This window comes from Coloeus monedula (assembly GCF_965178545.1).
Source record: "Coloeus monedula genome assembly, chromosome: 18".
NCBI lineage: Eukaryota > Metazoa > Chordata > Aves > Passeriformes > Corvidae > Coloeus > Coloeus monedula.
Genome location: NC_138798.1, coordinates 16,188,290 through 16,201,888, shown reverse-complemented (window position 1 = coordinate 16,201,888; position 13,599 = coordinate 16,188,290). Strand labels below are relative to the sequence as shown.

Sequence of the window (13,599 nt, the reverse complement as noted above, 5' to 3'; positions counted from 1 at the left end):
CAGCCACCTGGTAGATTTAATAAATCCTTCAGGATCTGTAGGTTTTGATCCTTGTGTGGAAGTAAGGATTTCCGAGGTGGCTGTTTGGACTGAGGCACTGGGTATGAAATGCTGTGGCTAATTAAGGTGAAGAAATGAAGGGGATGAGGGAACAAGCAACTGCTTGCAATGGACCTGGCAGATTCCAAGATTTCTGACAGCCAGGCTCTTAAACAGCCTTTTGGATTATCTGGTGGCTTTCTTGGATGCTATGCAGGATATTTTCTCACGTCATGGCCCCTAGTTCTACCAATTTGCCTTTAATTAGTTCCAGCAGCAGTGCTTCTGCTGCTGCCTTTAGAGGTGAAGCATGGCCAGAGCACAAGACTGGGATCTCATTTTGGGAAGCAGTCTGGTTCTGCTGCTGGAGCAGCTCCTCCTTGCACCTGGGGTAAGTCATTAATGCCAATCTCACCTGGAAATGCTGATTACACTGGTGTGGGAGTGGACAGGTAGGCTTCATTCTTTTTTATGAAGAGATGCTGTTTTGCATTCCTGTACATGATTCATTTTTCTTAATATGCACCTGCTTAAAATTTATAGAGAGAGGAATAGTTTCCAAAGCATGAGTGGTGGTTTTGTGGTGGATTGCTGTTTATGCCTCTGAAAGTCTCATTTCTCTGACCTAACAGCCTTGCATTCTGCAACTTCTGCCAGGGCTCCTCTAATCCTTTCCTGGCCTAGATGACTTATAATGAATGTTTTAAGCAAGCAAAGCGAAGCAAAACTGCCTCCGAGAGGAGCGAGGGGTGAAAATCTTGGAAAGGGAAACGAACACCCAAAACATAAGGAGATTATTGTTTTTTCCTTCAGTACAATTCGTTTCCCTGGGTGATGGGTTCTGTAAGCTCGGAGGAAGGAGGGAAATGCTGCCTTTTAGAAGATGTTGGGGATCTTTTGCTATGATGTTAGAAATAGTGAAAAATGTGTTTCTGCTCTGAACTATCCTCTGGAGTCTCACTTGTCCTGAGAATTCAGGTTTTAAGGCAGGGCTGTGCTTAAATACTTGGGTAGAGTTGGTACCTTTCTTTCAGGAGAAGCAGCACTGTATTGTCCAAAACTGAAAAGCATTTGTGTGGAGACATTCTCACCATGGCTCTGTGAACATGGTGCCTGTAGAGGAAGAACCACAAGCACAGTAAAGTACCAGGAGGTATCAAGGGCTGCAGTTATTGTGGGTATTTTTTCCAAGCCTTCCTTGTTTTCTGAGCTCTGCAGGAGAGCGGTTTGCACAATGCACACATTGTGTGTCTCACAGTAGGATGCTCTGTCAAACAGAATCTCTGCACTGTTGACTCTTTCACGCAGTGAAAAAAAAATTCCCAGTGATTTTTGTCTTGAATGCCCCATGCTGTTCAAATCTGAGTTGGTAACTGCGTCTGCAAAGTGGAGAAGACTTGGGTTAGTGTTCCATTATCCTGGAGTCAAATGGTTCTTTCTCCTTTGTCATCTCCTGGAGCACTGGAGATGGAGATCATCTTGCACTGTAAATCAGGAGGGATGCTGCAGAGTGGGACAAGGAGTCTGGAAGCTCCTCACTCCCTTCCTGAAGATGGGAGTGATGACCTTGATGCTTTGAGGGAGGGAGCCCGTGCCCTTTGTGTGTCTCTTCTCCAGCACAACTCCCATCTTTTTGGGGTGAAAGCAGAAGAACAGAGTAGTCTTAAGTGTTTCCTCCCTGAGCTGATTGCTTTCATTGGAAAATGTGGGCTGAGGGCACGTGTCATGTCATCAGAGGGCCCTGGTTTTTTGAACAGGTGGTCGTGGAACTATAAAAGATGTTAAGGAGTTTGAAAGTGTTCGAGCTGCAATTTTAAATCGACAACTTTCCAGCTCTAACCGGTCACTCCTCAGCCACCACAGCTGACTTGGAAACATTTGGCTCAGGAAGCGGAACAACAGTTGGAAACAAATAGTGATTAGTTTTTTCATGGCTTCCCAGGGAACGCATCAGTTTGTTCGTTTCCCCCCTCACTTGTGGTTCCTGTGGATTTTTAAGGCACTGTAGATGCAGGATGTTCAGTTTAGCCAAGCCTGCATACTGGCAGATTAAAATGAGCAAAGGCTGAGCACGCTGAGTTCACTCATCATAACCAATATGATGCTTCTCAGAACTTCCTTTGCCCTTGGTATCTTCACCGAGGAATCCTGCCTGCTGCCGTCAGCCCCCCTGCGTTGAAATCCCATTTTACCCATTTGAATGCTGTAAGAAGTGCTGTATAAACTAAACAGGAGCATCTGTGAAGTGGTTAGAGTTGTTGTTGATTGCCTTTTCCTTATTGCCTTCAGGGGATTTAGGCTTGAATTTGCTGGAAGTAGAATTTATGAGCCAGAACGCTCCATTTCTGATCCTTAAGCTGGGAAAAGTGCAGTGAATTTGATCGGTCTTTTCTCTTGCCTCCCATGTCTCTGGCTTTTGATCTGGACCTCGCAGGGCTCTCCGTGTGTTTTCAACGTAATTGCTTTTTGCATGTGGAGAAGCAGCCTGGTTTTCACATGGCTGCTTGCTTTATGGGGAGCTGTAGGAGCAGCGTTAGGGTTTTGTCCATCTGCTCGCGGTGAGCAGTTCCGCAGGAAGCTCCTGCACCTGTGCTCCATCCGGGAGACAGGGAGGCGGGAAAGGCTGATCCACGGCAGCACCGTGGGCTTGCTGAAAGATCCTTCGGATGACAAGAGGGGATTGCTGTGGTTTGAATCATGCTGTGGGGGTTTGGAGCATCCAGCGCTGCTTTTACAGTCACGATCTGGTGAGGTCTGCTTGGAACAAAAGGCTTTTCTTTTCTTGCTTATGTGTGGGGGAAGAAAATTTGGGATGTATCTCTCTGCACAGCCATGTTAAACCCCCTGATTCTGTGGGGCTGGACATCTCAGCTACACTTTTGTTTCCTCCATAACAGGTGTGTGTCTGTATTGCCACCTGGGTATGCCTGTGTTTTATTCCAACTATAACTGTTCTGCAGAGAACACTTTCACTATCCCCCATGGATTTGGGAAAGTTTATGGCACAAAAGCAAAGTGAATTTCCCTAGAATGCACAAATATGTTCCTGCTCTTCATTAACCGAATGAAGAAATGCCTGTAGAATTAAGGCTGAGTGATCAATCCTGCAAGTGGGAGCACTGAGGAAAATTTTGACATTTGGGTCAGCGGGGTGAAATGACCAAGTCAAAGCCCCTTCCTTTCAAATACAAGGCTGATGGCCGGACCTTATCTCTAGTGGTTGCAAAGGAGAAGACTTAAACGTTGTAAATTTTCTATACTTTGAGGCAGCACAAATGCATAGAAAACAAAAATGTTAATGGAAGCTTTAGAGCTGTTGGAGAGGCAGCAAAAAGTCACAGTACTGGCATGCATGGGCTGGCTAATGTGAAAGATTTACAGATCTGTAGATAAATATATATCAAATGAAGGAATAGCAACTGGGAGTGGAAAATCATGTCTAGGAATGTGGTCAGCAGAGTTAAAGGTGCTCTAAAGGACTTGAGAAATAAAAAAACATATTAAATGATTCCAGCTTGTCAGAAGTTCCAGGTTTAACACTCCAATAGTGCTAAAGGGAAGCTCAAGAAATACTGAATGTATTCTATATTTGCTGAAAAGCCAGATGACACAGTCATTGTATGACCTATTCTTCTATTCCCACAGTAAATAGAGATTAAACAGCTGATTCTAAAGGTTGACATTTAAAAATTAGCAGATGACTTTTGATTTCTAAGGCTGCAGCTGAGGCAGTCTGTACACTGCCGTGAAGAGTGACTTTCTTCCGGCCCCAGAAGGTGTTTTGCACCAGGCAGGAGATTGCAGGACAGCCAGCCCAGATTTCCAGGCAAAATAATGGGAAACCAGCAGTAGTTCTTCTAAAATCTGGATTCAAAGGACAATTTTGTGTGTTTGCAAGACTTTTGAAGTCAAAGTTGTCCATTTTCTGAAGATGTGGTTCTGTGTGAGAGCTGTAGGACTTGAAGTAAGGACCAGTTGAGGGAAAATCAGCTGATTTGCAGTTGTCACATTAATGGTTTAACTCCTTCCTTCCTCTCCAGCCAGTAAACAACCTCCAGTTCCTGCCAGCAGTGGTTTCCACCAAATGTGCAGAAGCCTTTTTTCCTAATGGAGAACAGTTCCACAGCACTTGAGGCTGGGGTTTTCCCTGCTCCTTTACATGTGTCTTCCCCTGAAGTTGGCAGCTTCTCTTTCCTGGCTGAAGGACGAGGCAGAGGAGATGCAGCAGTGTTGTATTTCAAAGGAATCAGTGTGTTAGAGTCGTGTTCTAACACGACAAAACACAATTACCTCCTTATTATTGCTGCACCACAACAAATAACTTTAATTGGTCTCAGCCTGTCATGGTAAGATGTTGAGAGTTTGTTATTTAACTTTTAAATTTATGTCGTTTTCCTGCTTTCCCTCTCTCTTCAGGGAAAAAGGGTCAGTAAGGCACATAGCTTATTACTGCCTTCTTCATTCTAGTCCTGCTTTGGCAATGCTGGAGGTTTGTTACCCAAATTAATCCAGATTTCTCCCATAAGGGAAGCGCTTCCTCTCTGCTTCCCACTGCTAACTTTGTGACTTCCCTGGAGAGCTGCTGGTGGCTGGAGCTGGCAGTCAGTCCTGGCAGCACACTGCTCCCGTTAAAAAGGCCAGATTGCAGCTTAATCAAACATCTTTCCAAACTGCATCAGGGAAATCCAAAGGCTCTGCTTTGGAGAATTGAAATGAGGAACGTGCTCTTGAACTGCTGACATTGTGCTGTTACCAAAGCCAAAGCAGATCTTTAATGTGTTAAAAGCAGGAGGCACTGGTTTCCCTTTTTGGAACAAAAAGAGGAAATTCCTTCATGTAACAGGATATGTTAAAGAAATGCTATAGCTGAGGGTGTCTTATACTGTCTCTTTCTGTTACTTCCTCAAAAATGATGAATTAGAAATGTGTGTGTGTGTATTTCATGTCTGGCCTCTCTCTCTGCCTTAGGCAGAGCTGTCTCTTTTATTTTTCCTGTTTGGTTTGGTTCAGCAAAAACTTAACTGTTTCCAATTGTTTTTTCTATTCATTAGTTGTTCCATAGAGCCCCTCAATGACTCAGATATTTAATTCCAGTTATGGTATAATTTTATCTCAGTGTGTGTAAAGCCTTTGTTGCTGTGATACGATCAGACTGATGAGATTATGGAGCATATTGGCTGCTGAAAGGATGGATAATATGAGTTGTAGGTGATCCTTCTGTTGTGGCTTTGGCTTCTCCTTTTTGTGGTGTTGTGGTTCATTTGTTCAGATAAGAAATAAAGGGTATGAAACTGGCAGCAATTTGGCTTGACGCAAGTGAGATTCTTCATTCTAGCTTCCTGATGCAGCCTTTCCTTTTATGGGACTTTTACTGAATAAAAATGCTTTGGATTTGACTTTGCAGCTCTGTTAAGAAGCAGGAACTCCTGTGTTACACAGTTTTATATTGAAGGAGTGCCTGGTTCCAGCTCTCCCTGCGGTATTTCATGGACTCAGATGCAGGGGGATTTAATCCCACATCTGTCAGGAAGCAGCTTTGTGGAGCAGGGCTTAGACAGGGGGTGGTTTGCACCTGTCAGTTCGTCTTCAGCCACTGAAGTCTTGCTAACCTAATTATGGATCCCAAACGTCCCAAAAAGGAGGGATCTGCCCCTCTGCCTCTTGCTGCTATGTATTCAGGAGTGAAAGTTGTCCCAGGATCAAATAGTTCCTGGCCAAAACTTGCCACATAATATTTCAAGAGGAAAAAAGCCCATAGTGACTCAGGGATGAGATCAGAGGAGAGCAGGTGTCCTGGGGAGAGGAAGCAGTGAACTGCACAGATGAGGATCTCCAACCAGCCAAGCTTGGCTGCTGTAGATGGGTAAAATTATCCTCGTCCTTATTTTCCTGGAAGTCTTTAATTTTTTTTTTTTTTTTTTTTTTTTTTTTTTTTTTTTTTTATTCTTCCTTACGAACGTCTCTGTCCCCAGCAGGGTGGTGCAGGAAGTGAATATCCAAGTGAATCATCATGGCTCTTCTCCCAAGCTGCAGAGCAAAGGGTTAATTGGCTCTGCCTCACTCAGAGCAAGTGCTGGATGGGCCAGGGCTTCTGCTGGGACTAAACTATTTCCTACCATGCTTTAGCTCTTCTGGCATCGTGTTCAGCCTGTGCACCAGGGGTTTTACATGTGTGCAGTGCAGATGTTAGCGATGATACAGTGGTCCCCTAATTAAAGAATGCTGGGCTTAAGCTGTCTTCCATATAAGAAACTCGGCGGCACGACTGAGAAGAGGCAATGATATATAAAATGTGACTTACCATGCTGAGGGACATCTGCTCCTCCTTCACGAGGATTCAACTCCCTGTGGTGATGAAGGCATGATGTGAGCTCGTGTTGATGCTGTAGGAACTCGCTTGATCCTCGAGTCAAGGCGAGGACAGTCGGCTCGAGTTGCCTTTTGCCACTAACAGGAAGTGGCAATGTTCATATTTTTTTTTAAAACTTTCCTGTGTTAATAGGAAGCTGAAGTGACTTTATTTGTTGATCTTCACGGCAAGTGAGTGCTGTGAGAATACAGTAAGACAAAGAGCCCCAGGCCTTTGCATATGTTTCTGCTGTGCCGCTGTCTCTAAGGAAGAGCATGACTCAGTTACGCTGGCTTGAAATATTCCAAAGTAGATTATTTCTCTTGCAGCAGAAGGGCTTGGCACTGCTCTCTGTTGGAGATGCCCTTTTTTCCTAGGCAACAAACCGACAGCAAATTGTTTAGACTTCCCCATGGCTGTTCTATTCCTTCCCACAACGTCCCCTGAAACAGGACAGGCACTAAGACTTTTGGGCCGCAAAGATCAGTCCTGCGATGCTCCCGTTGGCACGGCGCTGAACTGGCAATCAGGCAGCAAAGGCAGTGATTTCCCTGTCTGTCTCTCTCACCTCTGAGATGTGTGGCCAAGTGCCAGACCAGCTGTGCTTTCCAGGCAGCTTCCAGCTTTTTTTCTCCCGGGTAGGTGAGCCTGGCCTTGAAGAGACAAGCGCATGTGTGTTCACGCCTCAGTGCTTGGAAGGAGCAGTTTCTTATCAGCCTTCTTGGAGGAGGGAGAGAAGACTAATCCTCTGGAGGTGAAGCTACATGGCACGTGAGCCCTTGGAAGGGAAAATGCCATCACTGGTGCTGGGACAACTCCAATACTTGACTGAAATCTTGGCTTTGGGACTGAAGATGACTGCACAGCTTGTGTTGGGGAAGGGTAGGCATCTACTTTGTTTCCATGTTTTTTCATGGATTTACACCTTCTGTAGTGAGTGTTCCATGTGGTTCAGCTGATGAGGGCTTTCCAGGAGAGAGGAGTGCCTCTGGAGTGCTGTCCTTCTCCTTCTCCTTGTCCATCCTCACCACAGCCTCAGGGAGCAGCACTGTTGAGAGAGCCAGAAACCTCAGCCAGCATGGGGATCCTGCACTGGAACAGCTCTTGGATGTGAGCTCAGGAGATCCAGGAACACCAAGAGAACCTTTGACCTGCTGGGATCTGCTTTCTTCCATGGGCTCATGCTCAGTGCTGTGGCATGCCTGGTTATGTTTGCATTAAACTGGAAGCTTGGGCTCTGTGGCTGAGTTTGGGAATTACAGATACAGTGAAGATGGAGGGTGTAAGAAACGGAGGGGTTGTGGCCGTGAGGAGTGCAAAGCCTGAAAAACAATGGCTCCAATTGAACGGTAGAATGGTAAAATCATGGAATGCTTTGGATTGGAAGGAACAGATGCATTCCACTAGAACAGGTTGCTCCAAGCCCCATCCAGCCTTGAGCACTTGAACACACTGGTGACTCGAGCTGCCCAGACCATGTGCCCTGGACAGTTTGACCTTTCCCAAATGCAGGAGGTGATGCCTTCCTTCCTCTTCCCTCTTGCTGCTCTATTTGGTGAATCGGGGACCTTGCAAGGCCACATGAATGAAGGTGTGTCCTGTCTCCGAAGCTGTGTGTCCTTGGCATTTCTTTTTTATGCCTGTCAAGAGAAATATTACTCACACATGGAGCTCAGTGGAGCAACTTGCATATTGCATCTTAGATTGACTCCACACATGATGTGTGAACAATTTGAATGACAGAATAAGGATATTTTTGCTGATTTAAGTCACTTCTGCCTTCACATGTTCTGCAGTGTTCTGTCATCACAGGTGTACTTGCTAAAACAGCAGTATCTGGGCAGGATGGCAACTAGCACCCAAACCATCCTTCACCATTTAGGAGAAAGCCCTGGTAAGTCCAGTAAAGGCTTTGGAGTCAGTCAGTGAGCCAGTTAGGGAATCTCAGTCTGTTTCAGTGCAAGGCTATAAAAAGTGTGTGCTATCTGGAAAGCAGAACATCTGGCAAACAGGCTAATGAGAGCCAGACTGGGAGAGCTCCGAGGCAAATGGAAGAGCTACCCTGTCGAGTTGGTTTATAACTCTTTGAATTTGTAGGAGGTTACTAGTTTGTTGGAATTTTTTTTAAAATAGTATTTATTTAAAGAAGTGCAGGCACCAAAAGCCACGGAATTCCAGAGTGACTTCGGTTTGATACATAATAGCTGGCTGGGAAGGATGATTTATCCCAGACTCCCCTGGATGAGTTTTCTGTCCCTTACTCCCCTCTCAGCTCTGCCCTGGAGATCCCCCATGGCTGCATGAGCTCCTCCGAATGAGAGGAGTTTGTTTGCTCTCCGCCCATGGAGAGTTTTCCCTTCCCCTAAGCAGGGAATTTGTTTTGCAGAGGGAGAGGTTTGGGCTCTGGAAAGTTTATGCTCCTTCTCTTTCTTCCTTGTTTTTTTGTTTTTTATTGTAATGATGACATATGGAAACTATTTACACAGGAGCATGCTCCGCTGCACTGAATGGAAATGCTGGAGTCCCGGCAGTCTCGTTCCGGATGCCTTGTGTAAGCAGCCAGCTGGTTTTGCTTTTCCTTTTTCCCCCCCTGCCTCTTTTCTTTTTTTCCCTCCCTCCCTCCCTCCCTCTCTCTCTTTTCAGGGAATGACTGGGATAAGTTACACAAGTGTAAGGAAGGAAGCTTTGCCATCTGTGACCAGCTCAGATCGCTTCCTTTGTCATGCCCCTTGCGCTGTGAACTTCATGAAATACCTCTTTCCTTTTTGTGCTGGAGATTCCTTGCTGTGCCTACTCAGCACTTTGACTCCTTTCCCGTTAGCTGATCGTGCTTGCTGGTGAGCAAGTTGAGCTAAATGCCAAAATACGAGAGCGCAGCACACGAATCCCCGCTTCGCCACCACGCTTGTGCCTGGCAGCTCTTCGTCCCGCAGCCAAACCTTCCAAAATCTCACCCTCGGAAACACCCAGGGAAAGGATCTCACTGAGGTCTGAGCCACCTTCCTCTGAGGGGAGGGGAGAAACTGTTCAGTTCTGCAGCCAGCAGAGCAGAGTCTTTTGTGCGGAGCTTTCCCTTGAGGAAGCTGCGAAATCGAGGATCAGCTTTCGGAAGGGAGGGAGGAACTTCAGCTGTGCCCGGCTGCGAGCACCAGCGGCTGCCATGCAGTGGAGAGAGCTGCCTGCCATCTACTTCGAGGATTCCGGGAGCCCTGTGGAGAGATCCTCCTATCTCATTGAGCTCCATACTGATGGTAAACGCCGTCGGGGATGTTGTGCAGCACGAGCGGAGCCGAGCTTGCATTAGTCTGTGTCATTGTTATCATGGGAGCAGCTGAGGAAATTAGCTCGCTGGAGGGCTGCCAAGCACACAGTCAGAGGGCTGCTCTTCAAATTTATTATTATTTTTATTATTATTTATGACCCAGATGATGCTGTTGCCTCAGGGATGCTAGATCAACCTTCTGGTACCTGATGGGGAAGAAGCTGATCCACAAAATGCAGCTCCCCACTGGAACACGTCAGTGCTTTTTCTGTTGTCTGTGCCTGGTTTAGACAGCAGGGAAGCATCTTGATTTCTAGAGCTGTTTTTTGGTTCTGATTTGCATCTCTGAGTGCTGTTTTGTATTTGCAGACGTGGTCTCAGAGCTGGGACAACTCTTCTGTTTCCAGCTTCTGTGGGAAGCACAGAGCAGGGTCCTGGTCCTGGGTTTTTGCTGGGGTGTGTCTTTTCCCAGTGTCGATCCTTTCCCGAGAGGTTAATTTTTGTAAAAGAGCTGCTTCAGGGTTAAAGGTGATTTTGGCATCTTGTGACAGGGTCCAGTGTGTTGGTGTTTAGGTTCATGCTACAAACCTCTGCTGTTTTGGCCACAGTGTGTTTTGATGCTCTTAAATTTTGTATATTCTGTAACGTAAAGTCCAGGTTCTGATGAAGGTGTGCTCTTCCTATAACTGTTAAGCATTAAATGTGAAAAGGTTTTGCTCTCAGGCTGCAGTTTGAGGGAGTCTGTCATTTTGAGACACATCCCCAGCAAAAGCTTCGTCAATAATAACATTTAAGAACTTTTTAGAGCTTGCAATGTAACGCTTCTGATTTTTGCATATGGCTGTCATCTCTTAGTTTAAAAGCAGACAAACCAGAAGGCTGCCATTCCAGCTCCGTGGATAAATAAAAACTCCATCATTGAGTTTTTTTCAAGAACTGTGCTAAATTAAGGGGTGTGGGGGAGGAACCGGCCTCATTCAAACATTTGTCCAGATTTTGAGTGGTATTTTAAGGGGTGTGGGGGAAGCAAGGAAGAGGAAAAGGCTTCGTGCTGCAGAGTGCTCAGCAACCTGAGCGTGCAATCTGGAAGATCTTCACAAACCCCAGAGAAATGCTATCTTAATTTGATTTGGGGGTGGAAGAGGCAGCTGTGGCTGTGCACTGGTGAAGAGGTTCTGATTTCTTCCCACTCCCTGCCTCTGCCAGGAGCACATGGTGCCATTTCTCCTGGCGGGTGCAGAGATTTTGGCATGGACTCTCTCTCCACTCCAGAGGGTGTTCTGGAGAGACTGAATCAGTAATTCATCGAGGATTATTTTGTCACAGCAAATCTTCAGCAGGCTGTCATGAGAGGGGAAAAGAACCTCACAGTGATTTTTGCCCACTCTCAAATAACAACTTCTAACACAGAGAGAACAAGCTGCCACACCACAGCTCCTGTGCTTATAAAAAGGGGGCAAATCAGCACTTCTGTGCTGGCAAGCTCGATTTTACATGTACCCACTTCGGGAACATGAGGCACTGGAGGAGGGAAGTCTCCTCTGAGAGCAGGAACAACCATGTGGTGTGGGAAATGTTTGAAACTCTGGAGAACTGAGAGTGTGGCTAGGTCCACCGCAGGCCCTAAGCAGGTGTCACTGCTTTGGGGTCTCTGCTTAGTATTCTTTGTCAAAGGTAAAATAAAACCCCCAGTCCCAGAAGAAGAAACCAAGTGACATTCCCTTTTTGTACAGTAATTGTCTTCTTGCATAGTTTTCATCTGTCTTAATAGCAGTGAGGCTGCAAAATGCAAAAATGGCAATTATTTTGGAGTTTATATACATGCCCTGTATGTCCCATGGGAAGGGCACTGTGTGTGTGTAGCTCTGCTTGGAAGTTGCTTTTTGCAACTGAATTGTTGTGGGTTTTTTTCAAACAAAATCTTTATTTACCAAATCTGGCTCAAATGTTCAGTATGGCATTGTTCTGTAGTTCTTTGCTGGTGAGAAGGACTGGCACTCAGAAATTTCAGAATTAATCTGTGGAGTGTGAACAGCAAATTCATCTTGTGGTTTGTTTGCATCAGAGGGGTGCTGGTACTTCTCAGCACCTCAGAGTGGTGTGAGGATGTGTTGTTTAATGGCTCTGAAGTGCTGTGAAAAGTGGGGCTTTCTACTAAAAGTACTGACAGCTTCTCTCCTCACACTGGTGCCCCTTGGCAGGGGCAGTGCCTACCCATCCTTCCATAGCCTCTGCTCCACAGACATGTGCAAAAGCTTCTTGCTCTTTCTGCAAACCCTCTTTTCTTCGGTGGGCTGGACATCCTCGGAGGCTGGTGGCTGTTACCTGCCTGGTTGTAGTTTGTGATGTTGATAGCAAGCTTCAGGCATGACAGCACACACCTCCTGAGCCAGGAGACCTGCGTGCTGGATTGAATAGGAAGCTGTCTCTTTTGATGATCTTCCAGGAACATTCCCGTGTGGAAGTGCTGGGTTTGAGTGTCTCTTTAAAGCTCCTACCTGCGAAGAGTCAATTTGTCAGTGTACAAGCTGCCACTTTCCTGGCTACTCTGTCACCTCCTGATGTCTGTCTGTGATCCCAGAGCCTCCTGGTCCATCCCAGCTTCCCTAATTGTCAATCCCTGTTTCTCTGATGCAGATGGAGGCAGCTACGACGTTGTCAACGATGCTTCCAGCCCCGCGGCTGGGGAGTGCTGCACCCAGCAGAGCTCTGCGCGGCACAACTGGGAAATGAACTACCAAGAGGCAGCCATCTACCTCCAGGTGATCCCTGCTGGATCGTGGGCAGAATGGTCTGCAGGAACTACGGTGCTTCTTGGTTGTGGGAAACAGCTTCCATTTTGAGGCTGAAAATTCTGTGCTTTGCCAAGGATTCTGCTTCAGGAGTGGGGTGATGCTGGAGGCACCTCCAGATGGGCTCTGGAAGTCATTTGGAGCAGCTGACTAACAAAATACCCACCCTCTCCCCTTTCTGCCAGTGTCAAGGACTGTAGTGGTTGGGGGATTCAGCACATGTTCAGTTCTGCCACCTTGGCATGGAGGTCTTTGTAGCTGATCATAGATGGTCATTTCACCTCTCCAGTCGCTGCAGGGGGAATGGTCAATGCGCTCCTGGGGACATGTCCTGTTCTGGAAGTGCTGGTCCCAATCCTGCCTTGGCCATGGGGTGGGTGGGTGGCCCAGTTAGTGTCAGTCAAGTCCTGCAGGTCATGTGAGGTATGAGAGAAGGCAGAGGTCTTGATTTCTACAGGAAGAAAGGGTGCTGGGATTAGGATCAGCCCAGGAGCGAAATTTATAATATTTAATACAACAAAAAATCAAACCCCACCTATGCTCCAGTTATCAGAAATACCATCCTTACTGTAGCAAAGGGTTTGTTTTTTTGAGGTTGCTGTACATCTGGTGTGAGGAATTAGCCGCCAAAACTGAGCTTCTCCCAGAGCTGTCCAGCCTGAAAGGGTTGCTGGTTCCATTACTGTCTGTCCTTCCTTCTCTGTTTCCTTTCAAAGCTCTGAGGTGCTTTGGACCTGGTTTGGGGGTTTTTTTTGTTTAAGCCACTGCAAGGTGACAGAAACTATTTGTTCCTCCCTGCTCTGACCCCACAGGACTGAGAAATCTCACTTTTCAGATATTTTAAAACAGTGTGGGCTGGACCTTGGCAGCACTTGAGCTCTGTGCTGTGCTGGAGCAGACCTGACAGTGGCAGGGTGGGCCCAGCCTCCCTCCCAGGCTTTTGTTTAAACTCCTGATTATTGGAGCAGCTCTGCAAAGGGTCATTGAGCTGCTGCAGCTCTGATGGTAATGGGCACAGCAGGCCTGGCCCTTCGGATGGGGGCGATTCCTGCTGCTGCCTTGACCATGGCCACGATGACACTGTCCTTGAAATGAGGTAGAATCACTTAAAGAGTGTCCTGTGAGCAGTAGCTGCAGGCAAGTGTCGGATCTGGATA

General features: G+C 46.6%; 1 protein-coding gene across 6 annotated transcripts in view; it reads left to right on the top strand.

The window, feature by feature from the left end:
* Positions 1-13,599, top strand: part of TPCN1 (two pore segment channel 1) — a 42,524-nt gene that overhangs the window by 5,681 nt on the left and 23,244 nt on the right. For 4 of the 6 annotated variants that reach the window (XM_082293767.1, XM_082293768.1, XM_082293769.1 and 1 more), the window contains one exon: positions 12,288-12,412. The exons of 1 other annotated variant lie outside the window; for it this stretch is intronic. In XM_082293767.1, the coding sequence (XP_082149893.1) occupies positions 12,288-12,412 (125 nt within the window). Of the gene's footprint in view, positions 1-8,898; positions 8,940-12,287; positions 12,413-13,599 lie in introns of those variants that run through there. One more of the 6 variants, XM_082293771.1, reaches the window with a different exon arrangement.